Source organism: Cupressus sempervirens, chromosome 8 (assembly GCF_028749045.1).
Source record: "Cupressus sempervirens isolate cs-2001-9-10 chromosome 8, ASM2874904v1, whole genome shotgun sequence".
Taxonomy (NCBI): domain Eukaryota; kingdom Viridiplantae; phylum Streptophyta; class Pinopsida; order Cupressales; family Cupressaceae; genus Cupressus; species Cupressus sempervirens.
Genome location: NC_143125.1, coordinates 586,054,497 through 586,069,998, shown reverse-complemented (window position 1 = coordinate 586,069,998; position 15,502 = coordinate 586,054,497). Strand labels below are relative to the sequence as shown.

Below are 15,502 nucleotides of genomic sequence, written 5' to 3'. Positions count from 1 at the left end.
AATCTATAAATAATAACTATGTTCTTGATTCAATGGCCTGCTACTCAAATTTAGTATTTGAAGTTGATATGTGCTATAACAATATATTGCTATATATCTACATCACACAACTAATTTCAATTGTTCAACGCTAGTAGATGATTAGATTTATATATGTCCTTATGCTCCTGCAACAGAAATATATGCAACTATAAATGTTTGGATGAATGAAATCCATGTACCTACGAAAATACCTGCCAATACAATCATGCACAAGAGATATTCGTACTTAAATGCACAGACACTTGTATGATAGTAGAATTTCCACGACATTTTTAACACTTCTTATTGGATTTCTATAAACAAAATGGTGATGTTTCTCACGCACGCAAAGTTTTATCTCATCTACTAAACATAAAAAACATTAAGCACTGTACCCTGAAACTTATGAAGAAGTCACCAATGGTGCTGATTAAAAGATTCTTCAAAACTTCTGCTTCACAAAGTTATTGTACGAGATACTAGATACTAGATACTAGCAGCCAGGCCCTCACTAGTCTTTCATTGTCGATCTTTGTTATCCTGTGCAGAAATGGTGTTGATAAATTATCAATAACTGCTGAATGAATTGATTTTAATTATAATATTTTAGACTTCCAAATGTTGGGTACTGTACACTGCATATACAAGTGTTTGACCCCAAATGGGGACATGGACCACAAGATTGATCAATAATAGGTTGAACATTAACCATTTCCTCTAAAAGATTTGCCCATTTTTGAAACTTAATGGACTTGTTTGTTGAGATACACTTTAATTCTGGTCCAGTGGATATTTTAGATTCCGAGATGTAATCACTAGTTTGACATATTTGTTCCCCAAAAGAATGCAGATCATTCTATCTCTTGTGAATAACATTATAACAAGTTGAATCACATGGGTACGGGCAATCTATATACTGTCTTGGACTTCGGTCAAAATACCAATCTCCTACAGCTTCTGCAATAGTCTGTCATGCATTGAAGATGTAAAGTTAGTATGAGTATGAAGATTACCTTAGCTTGATCCACAATCAATATCTATGTCCATATATAGCTTTCAATAAAACTAATTTTCTTAATCCTGACATTGCAAAAGAAATAAAATAATCATGAAGGTAAAGATCATTCACAGAAAAATATAGTTGGATGCGAGTCAATAATATATTGTATAAACTGCGATCAAGATGTCCACAATGAAAGAAATATTTGATGCAACCCAGATATCCTATGCTATATCTATTTGTACTCCAAAATGCTAAATCCCTACCTTAATTTTCCAAAATTATAATTTGGTATATAACTCTGTACAGAAGAGAAAACCTAAACCAACAACTGATGGCACATGCAAACTAGGTTTTATAAGACAATAAAACGCATTTAGCTTTGGCCGTTTTCTATTAACTTACTATTCACAACAAGTAGAGGTGTTGAATAGTTAACTTTATACGTTGCTGACAGCATTAAGTCTTGAAAAATAGTTGCCTACATATAAATAACTATTACAACCTAGGTATTTATCCACAAAATGAAAGCATTTATAGAAAAATGGGTCAACAACAAATCCTGATTTGGCTTTCACAGCGTTTGATCTTATCAATAGAAGTTTGGAATGTATCTACAGGTGAAAATGATCATAGAAACAAAAAAACAAGTCTTTGGCCATAATGGGCAACGCTATTGGATAATAATTTGAACTACAAGATATCAAGCGAGTATTTCTAGAAAAGCAGATGTTGATAACCATGTAATTTTACAAAACATTGATTTTGTGCTACAAGATTTCCACCCACGAGAAAATGATTCATGTAAGCCTCTTTTATGTTAAAATATTATGTTAGGTGTGTTGTACAACATGTAATCCTTGTAAATATTATAATATTTCAACAAGTTGTAATTTATGACTCTTGTGAAAAGGGTGCTACACTTGGAGAAATCTATGAGAATCCTTGTATGATACAACTTGACGCTTAGATAGTTTGGTATGACATTGTAAACACATGATGGTAGGAGATACAAATGGGATGTAGGATAATCTATGACAAAGGGTGTTGAATGAGAGTTGTCAGGTTTTTGGAAGAGTCTCAACTTGAGAATACATCTTAAAACACTTGGGCACATGAAATTATTGTTTCTTGTCCATTTAATTAAGTGTTGGCTTCAATTATGAGTGAGGATTTGTATAGGAAGATGATGCCATTATGCTTTGAGAACTCCTTCACAACCTAAGTGTAGAGCTTTGAGTCTAAGTTGTAGAAAATCTCATTATTTCTTATTTCTTTGTTGAGTTAAAATAATGACTGGCACAAAATTCTGGCAGAGCTTTTCCCCCAAAAGCTTTTCTTAAGCTAAACTAAGAGTTTTGTTAAATATATCCATTTTATTTGTATTCATTGTTAATTTTCATCTTGAAAGTTGTCATTGCAAAAATTTATATGTCATAAAATCCTATTGGATGTGAAAATCTATTCTAACTTGGGGTTTAGCATTTAGTATTCTAGTTGTGAGTATTAAATGCTTGGAAAATTGTAACATTGGTATTATTGTTTGGTTAAGCTCAACATATTGAAGAGGGTACACTCTCTTTGACAAACAAAAATTCAGGAGGAGTTGAATGGAAATTTCTCTGGTTACAGATTTAATGGCAAGTACATCTGTAAGGATGGAGATTAAAAAATTTAAAGAAAAAAAGTTTTGGAGCTCTAAAAGCTCAACTGGAACATCAGTCGTATAACAGAGGCCCTTGAGATTTTTCCGGAAAGAAACCCCCTTGCACATAAAATGAAGATGAGCCAAGAGTTGCTAGGAAGGCAAGCATCAAGGTTTGGCTTTGTCTTTAAGATCTTGTTTTGCTAACATGTTTCAAGTGAAGATACCACAAATAAACTTCAAATAAAGTTGGGGACTTTGTATCAAACAAGTCTCTAGTCAAACATTGCTGCTTAATTTCCCCATAACACTGTAGATTTTTGTTTGCATCAATGCTTTGGATCACATTCCATATTCTAACAGTAGGATGAGATTCTTGTAATGGATCAAGGAGTGTAATCTTAAAAAAATCTATTTAAACTTCTATTTCCGGATAACACTGTCTATTGAGATTGCCGCTTAGTTTCTGGGTAACACTGTGTAGACTTTTGTTTGCATCAGCATTTTTGATCACACTCCATGATCCATCATTAGGATCTTTGGTTAACAAACTTTTCTTTAGAGGAAGTTGTACTCTCTGAGGACGGGAGATGGTGATTTTGGAACCAAGTTTTCAGATACTTCCAACAAAATGAAGGAATTAACATGGAAATACCTTGGGAAGCAAAAAGAACTACATATTTAGATTCCTCTTCAAAACTCAATATTTAAAAACTTGTAACCATCGCATTTCAATTTTGTACTAAGTAATAGATTTTAGAAGTATCAAAATGAGTGGACAAGGTGTTACCCAAGAATACCCTAACTCTTCTATTGGACCTAGAAGACCCCAAGGTTTCACACAAGCAACATCTCATGGTCTAGAGGGATCCAAGTTATCACCCATGTGACATTGAAGCTGCTATGTAGAGGAAATGTCAAGGTATCTTTCTGGCAAAAATTCAAAGTGCTAGCAAAGAAACTTCAAGATATTGCCCATGTGATACCTCAAATTATAGGACCACAACAAAATAAGATTTTCATGAATTTTCCCCCAAGATATTACAACCATGACGGTTGTAAATTTGTGGCATAAAAGGTTGGGCCACATTAATGAAAAAAATCGTAGTGGCTCCAAGTCTAGGGGACTTTTTGATTGTTTTCTGAATTTTGACTTTAAACATTGTATTTATTGAAAGAAAAATCAAATAAAATCTTTCTTTGGCTTTACTCAATCAATGAAATTTTTGCATTTGGTCCACAATGGTGATATTGGACCTATATGTACTTTATTGAGGAAATACTTGTGCCACACTTTGTTGGTTGATGATTTATTTTAGAAAAATTATGGTTCTTTTTTCTTACACAAAAATCCAAGGTCTTTGAGAAATTTAAGTAGTTTAAAATGCTTGTAAAAAATCAATAGAAGATGACCAAGGTGTTGAGAATGGACTGTGGAAAGGAATTTTTCTCTAGAGAGTTTAAGAAGTATTGTAAGGACAACGAAATTGCCAAAGAAAAAAAAATTCCTTAAACTCATTGTTGGAATGGGGCTGCAAAATAATGGACATGACGTTTGACGGAAATGGCTAGCAATATGCTTAGTAGCATTGGATTAGAGAGAATATTATAAGTTTTGATGGACAAGAATCCCTCTCTTCAACATCTCACAATGATTGTGCTAACTATGTGAAAAATCTAAAGGAGAAGTGGTCTAATTTGTGATTCAAAGCTGAAAAATATGTTTGCATAAACTATGGTGATGGCGTGAAAAGATGGTATATAATTGAAATGCTATGTTCATAGGAAAAGAAAACATAAAGAGAAAAGAAATGCACAATAGTGCTAAAAACCAAAAAAACCACACTTGATGATAAATAAGAAGTTTGTGTAGAATCGATAGAGGGAGCTGATCTAAATAAACCAAAGGAGGATGGCCAAACTCACATTTCACTCTTGATAAGGTTCAATTAGCAAAGATGAAAGCATGATTGGATGGCACCTAACTTTCATTGTATTGTTGCATCATTCTCTACTGATGGTGATTGTAGAGCTATGAATGAGTATTGAACTGAAAGGATGTAATGTCCCCTTCCTAAGTGCTCCAACTTGTGGATTATTTACCTATTTAGTGGATTTCTATAGGCTACTAAGTTGAGCTTAGGGGACTCATGATGACAATTAATCCAACATTGTCAAGTATTTCTTTGAGCTCAAATAGTCGAGACTTGCACAATGCCCTTTTCTGGAGTGATTTGAGGTATTCTTCTCATAACATTTTTGGTATGTTAGCATATGCAACAACTAAGATAGTTGTCTGTATTACTATTTTTATATGTGTCAATGGATTTCGTTATCTTGAAATTTGATATAGTTGAGTTTTTAAGTTTAATAATATGTTATATAGTTATGTACAGAGTTTAGGAATTAGACTCAATGCAGACTTTCACGTACCAAATAGATCTTGGACTTGAGACTTGGGACTCGGTAAAAATCTTGGGATGAGTTGTCAAAGAAAAAATTTGCAGGATTCCAACAAAAAAGAAATTAATGCATTTAGAGAACATACGATCATTGATTTGATTATCAATTGTCATTATTCAAACATTACACATCATATGATCTTCAAACACAATATTTGAAATTTCATATTTTGTACTCATAGTTTCAAACTTTCAAATGTATAACATAACTTTATAAATGTTTGCATAAAATTATAGTTCAAAATGAGAAGAACAACCAAATACAATCTACATCGTCCTCCCAATGTAACTCAATTTTTCGGCTTCGAACTAGAAGGTGCTATGGTATCAAAATAACGTTGAGTTATTTCTCCAAAACTATCTTCGTTCTCCTCCACTACATCCAATTTTGGTGCTTTGCTTCTTTTTGTTGCTCCTCTCTCCAGTTATTTAAGATCTTCTTTAGTAAGGACATCATCACCATCTTCTTTATTGTTAGTCCATTCACCCTATGGATCAATTTCGTCCAAGTCAATGGACTCATGTGAAATGCCCCCCACATTTCTACTTCGAAGGCAAAGGTTGTACCTAAACAAAGACAAGATCATTGAGGTCTTGTCGAGTCAACCTATTTTTCTTTGGTTAATGATTTCAAATAGGCTCCAATTTCGTTTACAACCAAAAGCACTACATGGCTAGGACAAACTACAAATGGCTATCTTTTGGAGATTAGGCATGCTGATACCACAATTCTCCAACCAAAAATCTTCAAAAAATCATTTAGAAATATAAGAATTAAGTAAAAAAATATAAGAGTCAAGGTTCTAATTTTTTCTTGTAGTATTTAGCTAGTTTTTTACTCAAAGATCTTGTTTTCCTCTACTATCAATTGCATGCTCACTGAAGAAAAGAGTATTCACTCCACACCCTTGTAGACCTTGAATAGATAAAACTAAATCAAATAAAGAAAATTGGTTATTTTCTAAGTTTCCGGTTTGGGTTTGGGAATGGATTCGGGTTTGAGTTTGGGTTTGTGGGTTTGGGCAAATTTTTTCTTCCATTTGGGTTCGTGAGTATATATATATATATGCAGTATGATACATGAGATGTTTTATGATTCTTCTTTGTTGATTACTCAATTCAATAAGCTAAACTACAAAAAACATAATTCAAGATTTTAATGTGTTGCATCAAACTTTCATAACAAGATTCAATTCCAAGTGAGCATTTGGGATGAGTTAAAAGTGCCTTTTAGAGATTATAATCACAACATTCTCAGAACTAAATTCATGTACAACTAGATAAACACAAGTCATGACATTTCACTTATACCGAGTGATGGTCTGTAATAACTTGAACTAGTCTTTGGCTGTAATACTGAAGTGAAGACTGATTTCTTGATTTATAATGTTTATATTAAAATCCTTTTGATGATTTTTGCGACTTTGAATAAAGAAATTACTTAAAAGAAAATAATTACTTCAGTCCAAATTTCACACCACAGGTAATTGAAACATCAAATAACTTTATTTATTGCTTGAAAGAACAAATTCTAATGAACCTGAATTGCAATATTTATTAGTTTGATCATATCCTGGGCCAAAACGCTGAATCTGATATCTTCAATTATGCTAAAGTGATTTAGAAAAAGAACCTGCTATAGAGCTGAATGTGCAAATCGGCCCTCCAAGATAAACGCAGGTGATTAGATGCAAAACCGACCCGTCTAATTAGATTGTATACACACGATGGCTTTTGCAAGCCCATACACATCAGCCGCAGGTCCTCAATTTGCACATGTGGCTGATGGTCGGGTTCCCACACGATTGGCAATATATTGCAAGTCTTGAAACCAATGTTGTCCAACTCTTTGGTAGCTGAATTTCGACTCCAAGCTCGCCCAGGCCAATATTACTATATGAGAGGCTATCATTGAATGTTAATGGGCAGCCTTAGTAACCATAAATCGAATTTCCAGAATGTTGTCTCTAGAATGGATTAAAAAATTTGATCCTCCTCACTATCCAAGCAGTAATCTCAAACCAATCTCCAAGACATAGAATAAACAGTAGGAGATTGTGCAAACGAAAATCAAATACACTGTACTTCAGCAGTGGAATGAGAACACTTCTCAGATACAATGATGAACAATAGAGAAGTTAGGCAATCTTAGCTATACATCAGTAGCTAAATTGCAAATGCAATTCTCAGAATTTCCAACCCTTATACATTAGCAAGGACATACAGTTTAGAACCTAGGAAAAAATCATGAAAGCATAAAATCAAATATATAATCAAGCGTGTCTTTCCCAACGAGATGAGCTCTCATTTATAAGCTTTCATTAGCAGAAGTTTCCATAAAACTCCACTTCAAAAATCGTGGAAGTTTCCCAAAAGAACTCAACACTAGAAACTTTCCAACTTGCTTTTTAGAAATAACTCTTAAAGTCATTATTATAATAATATAAACATTATTATAATAATGCAACTCAATGAATAATAAATAAATAAGAGCTCATGCAATTATTAACCTGATTAACTACAGGAGACACCAACTGCCAAGCTATCCATTGTGCTGTCAAAAATAACATCTGCCCATAATAGACTTATTAAAAATAGTAGGTAATCAACTGAGACCCCCAAAACACCTTGTCATCTCCCAAGGGTCGCTATGATGAGCTAACTCTATCAACTGCACAGACTGGCCAAAAATAGGGACATTACAATCCTCCCTCCCCGAAATTGCTTGTCCTCAAGCAATTTAGTATGAAATGAAAACCTCCACCGAGATCCCACAAGAAGCAAGTGATGTCCCCGTCCTCACTGAACCAACTGAATGCCAATGCCATCATCAGGACCCATAACATAACCTGTAACATGGCACCGAATATTTGTATTGATGATGTAAAAGTTAGAACATCACTAATTGGAGAATTCATAGGAGATCTCAACACACTCTCCTTCTTCATGCCTACCCAATCATCCTGCAAACAATCCAACTTAGGCTTAGGCCAACTCTGTACTTGGTGCAAATCCTAAACATGTGAGGCAAATACCAAACTATAAATGTTGTCGATAAAGTTGTAAAATAGCCGACGGGTAGATTAGCATGTTGTCAGTAAAGTTATAAAATAGCCGACGCGTAGATTAGCATCCGAAAGGATGTGTGACGGTTGAGTCACCCCTACGGAATGGTATATGTACACCGTTCGGAATGGACTTTGGATCATTGTTGTAATCATCATTGGAAGCACTATGTAATCTCTTTGGCATATATGTGAATAATAAAAGGAGTATTGCTGTGTTACATGTTCTTGTCTATTGTCTATATGCATTAAACTATTTACCCCATACAGTAAACATTTGGTGTCGTTGCCCAATGGACCTAGAATGAAGACTAATGCCGAATCAGCTAAACAAAAATAGGAATAAGCTAAAGTAAAAAGATGAAATATGCACCGCACAAAGGAATTTAATTTTGACACAATAGGCCGAGTGCAGACAGATGTTTCAGCAGATTGCCGACTGACACCGAAGTACAGAGGAATTGTTGGAAGAGACTCGGTAGTGGTTGGATTTGGTGGAAGCAACAAGAGAGGAATTTCTTAACCGGTATACGCCGAAGGAAGAGAATCCAGATGGAAAGGAATTAACTCACACGGCTCAGAATGCCGAGGGAGCACGAACATGGAGTGAACTCTTCGTCCATGATACACTTCCGAAACGGACAACTTCGCTTAACAAAGACCCTTCTTCACCAAATAACATGGCTGTGGAAAATAAGACGACTGTCTGAAACAGTGCGGGTATACAGAACAGCATGAGTGTTCTAAACAGCATGGGTGTGCAGAACAACGCGGGCACACGACAATTACCTCCAACTCAAATAGTAATGGTTGGACCAAAGGAAAAATTGCCAAAGTTTGATGGTGATGAAACGACCGATCCAATCAGACACTATAAGATGTGAAACAATTTGGACGGCGAATGGCATAACCGACACAGATGAATAGGTTTGACAATTTTCAGCAACCCTAAGAGGTGTAGCAATTGATTAGTTTGCCAACGCCAATCCCCAAAAATTAACTTCTTGGGCAGTAGTCAAGAAAGAGTTTATCACCGAGTTTCAATTGCTGCAAGACAACAATGAGATCGTAGTACAAATCTACACCAAAAAGCAAGGGAAAAAGGAAACAGTTCGTGTATATGCCAAAAAACTAAAAGAATTAATAAATAAAATGGAAAGTAAGCCGACAAATGGGCTAAAAAAGAGATGGTTCATTGAAGGACAACGCCCGAAATTAATGAAGAAAATGAAGATTGTGCTGCCATCATCATACACTAAAGCATACAATCGAGTGATGGACTTAGAGAGTGAATAGAAAACGAAAAAGAAGAAGAAAAATAGCTCATCTGACTCACATGACTCGTCTTTGGAAGAAGATGGCAGTGGTGAGGAAAAGGACAATAAGAAGGTCTGAGCTCTCCAGAAAGATATGATCAGAATGATGAAGGAATTTAAGAATATGCAGAAAGAGACGAAGGGAAACGAGCTATGGTGCACAGAATGCAAAATAGAAGGTCACATAAAGGGGTCCTGTCTGAAAAACCAATTTTGTGATACCTGTCAAATTAAGTAACATTCCACAAAAGAATGCCCCTTCAATATAAAAACAAGAGGGCATCAACAAGTGCTCCTGACACAAGAGGCTTTTGTCTCGGGAGGGAGCGGAAACACAAGCAATGATGGTGCCACTTCGGGCGGGTACAAAAATAATAGAAGAGGGCAAAACAACAATACCAACAATAATAATCAGAGCCGCAGCCGATTTAGTACGATGCAAACAGCCACCCGATGGTTCAATACCAAGCATGCAATTTGTGAGGCCACTTTGCATGGAACTGTACATCAGCAAACACACCAAAGTTGTTATGCAGATGGTGCGGTCCTGGAGATCATGAAGATGCCAGGTGGCTGAAATCAGGAGTCAATTTGATCAACATCGGCACGGATGAAAACATCGTCTTGGCAATATCTCTAAACAAGCAAAATTGTACCCCGACCCGATGGAAGAAAAGAGGAGATTGGAAGAAGTGTGGGCGGAAATTGAGAAAGCAACGCAGGTAAAGAAATCACAATTGAAGGACGCTACCAATACCTCAACGAGGAATTGAGTAGAACAAAACATCATAAGGTAGATACTACAAACTAAAATACTAGTCAAGTTAAATGATCTGATCCTCACAATGCCTCAACTACAGACAACACTCACGAACATAGCCCCGACTACTAAACTACTAGGAGAACATGGAAGGGAAAAGGAAAGCGGAGCAAGTGCAATGGACCCAATGTTGCTAGCGCTCACATTTGGATGACATCCAACGATCGTAGAGATGGGTATATTAGGAATAATCCTCTCAAACACAATTGTTGACAGAGGTTTCGAGGTAAACGTCCTACCAGAAGATACTTGGAAGAAGTTGGGACAGCCGATGTTGTGGCCACCTATGTTCTAATTACTAACGGCGGACCAACATGGCATTATCTCGGGATCCTGATGGCACAACCAGTGACTATTGGAATACAGCCGTTCATACTCGACTTCATCGTCATCCCGTTGAAGAGGAGAGGATATGATGCCATTTTGGGCCAAGGATGGCTTGTACAAGCAAGGGTTAAGCATGACTAAAAGAAGAATACCCTATCAATGGAGCGTGGAGGTAGAAGATTCATAATTCACCTGCACACACAAATGGTAGGTAAGGAGGCAGCTTCGTCAGATTCCGAAGGCGAAGGTGGAGGGGATGACGAGGGGAAGAAGAGAATGAAACCTGATGAAGAGGGAGTATTGAGATTGGAAGAAGGGTTGAATGAGGACGATCTAGATTTGGTGAATGGACTATTTCACTGGCAAATGGAGGATTACGAACTCTTCCCGAGTTGCAACATGTTGAGCATCGAAGAAGAAAACGAAAGAAACGAGTTTCCGGAGGAATATAGTGAACTAAAGGAAGGAGAAGTGCAGGTGGATGAAACACCAGCCCATACGTTCAATGAAGATAAGTCGATAAAATATGAAGAGGCCATAGTACAAACCATGAACCTCGGAGATGATATTGAACCAAAAAACATACTAGTGGGAGGAGAGAGCTTTGACCCATGCGGAGAAGAGAAGAATACATCGTGCGACTGGAAATTTGTAGGAAGAGACCTGGAGGTGCACCATACGGCAAGCACAAGGCAAGGGAAAAATACCGTATAGACTAGAGGCTCTGTACAGACAAGGAGCTATCACCGTATGACCTTTTGGAAGCATGCAAGGAAGTACTATACGGCCTAGACAAAGCAACCGTACGGATTCAAGAAAGGACCATATGAACCAACTAGGGTACCGTACAAACAAGAGTACAACATCACCGTACAGTACATGAACAAAACCGTACAACCATAGAGGGGGGTACACATTGCCAGACAACATCGTACGATCAAACAAGGTAACCGTATGGAGGACTAGAAGAGGCTACCGTACGGACACACATGCATTGTCTGTGAAGGAGAGCACTGTACGGCCTTCAATACAGCACAAGATAAACATAGGACCATACAAACATATAAGAGCATTATTGGGAGGAAGAAAGTACCATACGTCGTACGAAAGAGCAATTAAAACAACAAAAAGACATGGAAGCAGCCATATGAAGATATTCCATATGACCTTACGGCTCAAGGAAAGAAAACATCAAGCACCATACATGAAAGTGAAAAGTGCAAAAGCCGTACGACCAAGAAAGAGAAGTTTGGATTGTATGCCTAAGAGTTGAAAGAAGAACTGGCTGTACGACCCTTGCAGGATTAGTGGGAGAATGAAGGAGGCATTGCCATGTGATCAGTTAGGGGGTTGCAAAAGACAGAACGACCAATATTATAACAGGGGTAGAGGTGACTGATAGAAGGGGAGACTAAGTGTTCCAAATAAATAAATAAAAAACGACAAATAAAAAATGTTCAGAATGAATAACACATGATGCCCAACAGAAGGAAAAGGCATAAACAGGTAGTAAAACATAAGCGGTTGCCAGAAACAGTGTGGGATTGGAAGAAAATCACAATAATGGTGTGTTCCATGGAGTTTTGTGTGGGCTTGAGAGTGCTAATTTGGTCTTGGCGTTGCCCCCTAGACCCCTAGTCGCTTCAGTTATCAATCGTGAGAAGCATGACCAGTTGATGAAACCTAGAGCTGCTACAGGCATGGAGTGTCTATGTACCAGAGGTGGAGGGAACAACAAAGCAAGCCTTTCGAGAGGGGTGATACGCTTTGAGGCACTCAGAGTAGGTGTTGGACATGAGGCTGTCTGTCATGTCCCCAATTTCTGCCCTTCCTTAGTGACAATATTTCTAGCAGGGTTGGTCTATTATCTGGTTCCCATAGGCCAGCAGAGTGTAGAGGGAAACAACCTAGGGACTTTGAGAGTCATGCATGAGCTTCCCAAGTAGTTTGGAGCAGCAGACAATAGTTTCCTACAATTTAGGAGAGATTCCTAATTTGTAGGGATTGACTAGGAGTTGTCTAGGAGGCATTTGGAGACCTCGACGAACGTTTTGGAAACTTAGAATGCATCTCCTATTTTTTAAGAGGCATTCTTATTTTTTAGGAGGAACTCCCAGTTCAGTGACAGTTCTCTCAGAGGTGCACACAGCAGGAGAGTCATTGGGACTCAATTTTGGTTGATTGGGGCTGTCTCCTACTTTTTAGGAGCATCCCTAGATTTTAGGGATGGACTACCAGTTGACACATCTTGTCCGGCATCAGTCATAGACAGGTGACATGGTCAGATTCATGTTTGATTGGTCATTTTGGGCCTTTTGGGACCATTTGGGAAATATTTTAATATATTTAAATATTTCTTAAGTTGGTGATTAAATAAATTAAATAAGGTTAAGTTTTAGCCATTTTGGAGTAATAAGGGGTTTTTTGGCCTCATCTGGATGCGCATCCTATGGTGTGATAGCTCATTGGAAAGGTCTCAAAATTCTCTAAATCTTTCTCTTTGGTCTCAGGGCATTTCAGTGAATGGAATTCTATCTATGAGGAAAAATGTCATTTTCTAGTAACATGACTACTTTAAAATAAGAAATTATAACATTTTCACAATACAACACCACTTGGAGACACTTAGGGTTCGATTTGCAATTGAGAGGGGGTTATAAGGAGATGGAAGCTTCATTCTAAGATTATCTTTTGCATATTGAAAAACTTGTTTTTGTGAATTGGCTCTGAGAGAGCAATTCTTCATCTGGGACACAAACCCCAGGTTTTGGATTGGCTGAGACGTAGCCCTCAGCAGTTACTGGCATTGGATTCTTTAGACAGTGTGCGTTGCTATTAGGGATAGAGTACACCATTCTTTATTGTGGATTCAGGTTGCAGATTTATGGTTTCAGCGTTACAAATTGATTCTTTCAGCTGGGACGTGATTCCTTGCAGTCTTACGGCTGCCATTTGCAACAGTTTGGCATCATTGTTGGATGTAAGCTCCTTGGAACTGCATTGGATATATTATTTGGTTTTATAAATCAGAAATCTGCCTGGTATGATTTATAGCAATTCTGATTTGGCTCTATGCTCTTATTTATTTTCAGTCTCCTCTCATGTTTATTGTTCATTATTCATTACTATTGTGAAAACTATCAAAAAACACAAAACAAAAAACAAAACCTTCTGCAACTTCTTTCTATTCTCAAAGACCATCAAAGAAATCACAAGAAAATATAGTTTATTAATTTAAAAACTACAACAGATCAGCAAGGGCATCCATCAGGGATCTTTCACTGTCTTGGTGGATGCATAGAGAGCTTGGAAGGAGCTGATCATCCAGTTGAAGGTAGTACAACGACATTTGGCTTACTGTACCAAGAAGTTGGAAGTAGAGAAAGTGGCACGGGTGGATATTTTGTAATTGTCATCCAGAGACGACTTTTCTTTTTGGGGGGGATGATGTTGTCGGTAAAGTTATAAAATAGCCGACAAGTAGATTAGCATGTTGTCAGTAAAGTAATGAAATAGCCAACAGGTAGATTAGCATCAGAAAGGATGTGTGACAGTTGAGTCACCCCTTCGGAATGGTATATGTATATCGTTCGGAATGGACATTGGATCATTGTTGTAATCATCATTGGAAGCACTATGTAATCTCTTCGGCATATATGCGAATAATAAAAGGAGTATTGTTGTGTTACATGTTCTTGTCTATTGTCTGTATGCATTAAACTATTTACCCCATACAATAAACAATAAATACTCATCACACTATAAACTCTATCATCAATATGATCATCTTCATCGACATCCTCATGCTGCTGTGATGACTCATCCTCAATCATATCAGTGTAAACCCACATACCACGATTCGCCGCTCCCTTTGGCCTTAACGCACAAGTATGACCTTTAGAGAAAGGCCCCTTGCACCAAAAGTAAGGCTGACACCTCCTCAAATCCTCTCTAGAAGTGTCATCAAATCTCTCCACTGACTTGCCCTTGTCCTCAACAACTAGTGGGGACTCTTCATCATCAGGTGGAAGAGCAAAAGATTTCGACGCAACCTTGCTTCGAGAAGAGGACGCCAAGTCACACACCTTCCTCACTACTAACTGTAGAGATAATGGGTCCAATGATTTCACCCATCCACAGAGTGGTTCAATCAATCCCTCCATGAATAACATCACTTGTCTACGCTCTGAAATATCATAAACCATGACTAAAAGCCTTTGGAACTCACTGATGTAGCTCTCCAATCCACCAGACTGCTTTAGCTTAGCCAACTCATGGAAGTACACATCCAAATCCTTCCTATCAAATCTCTCGATTAGGCAATCCACAAACTCCTAGTAGGAAGTCATTTGACCATGTCGCAAAGAAACCAACCCATGGTATTGCCAGTCATGGGAAGCTCCGTCTAGATGCAACACTCCAAATTTGATAACGTCCACTTCAGACATAAGAGACAAGGCCAAATATGTATCGAGCTTATGAATCCACGCTCAAGCTGTAACTCTCCCAATTCAATCAAAGCGCTCCAAAGTCATCTTACTAGTAACTTGTTGTAACTCATTTTGTCGAGGTTGCTGTCTCTCAGGTCCTAGCCTCACTTTGGAATGCTCCCATTTTTGAGATAGGAACCTATCAAAATTCAAATGATCTTTAATCGCCTGTGGTAAAGCATCCCACTCCATAAAGTAAGCCAACACATCATCGGCAAAAGGAGTGACCTCGGGCTTACTAGTGACCGCATCCATCTCAAGTCTCAGAAACGTGGGCCTCCGCAACCTATCATGAGTGTCATTATTTATGTCAGCTCTATCAGCTAATCCACCACGATCCTTAAGCCAAATCCGAT

General features: G+C 37.5%; 1 protein-coding gene across 3 annotated transcripts in view; it reads right to left on the bottom strand.

Annotated features, from left to right (window-relative positions):
• Positions 1-424: 424 nt before the first annotated feature.
• The window catches only part of LOC149543796 (pectin acetylesterase 8-like), a 245,235-nt gene continuing 230,157 nt past the window's right edge, over positions 425-15,502 (bottom strand). For all 3 annotated transcript variants that reach the window (XM_089798478.1, XM_089798480.1, XM_089798479.1), the window contains one exon: positions 425-988. In XM_089798478.1, the coding sequence (XP_089654604.1) occupies positions 878-988 (111 nt within the window). In that variant the 3' untranslated portion in view covers positions 425-877. The remainder of the gene's footprint in view (positions 989-15,502) is intronic.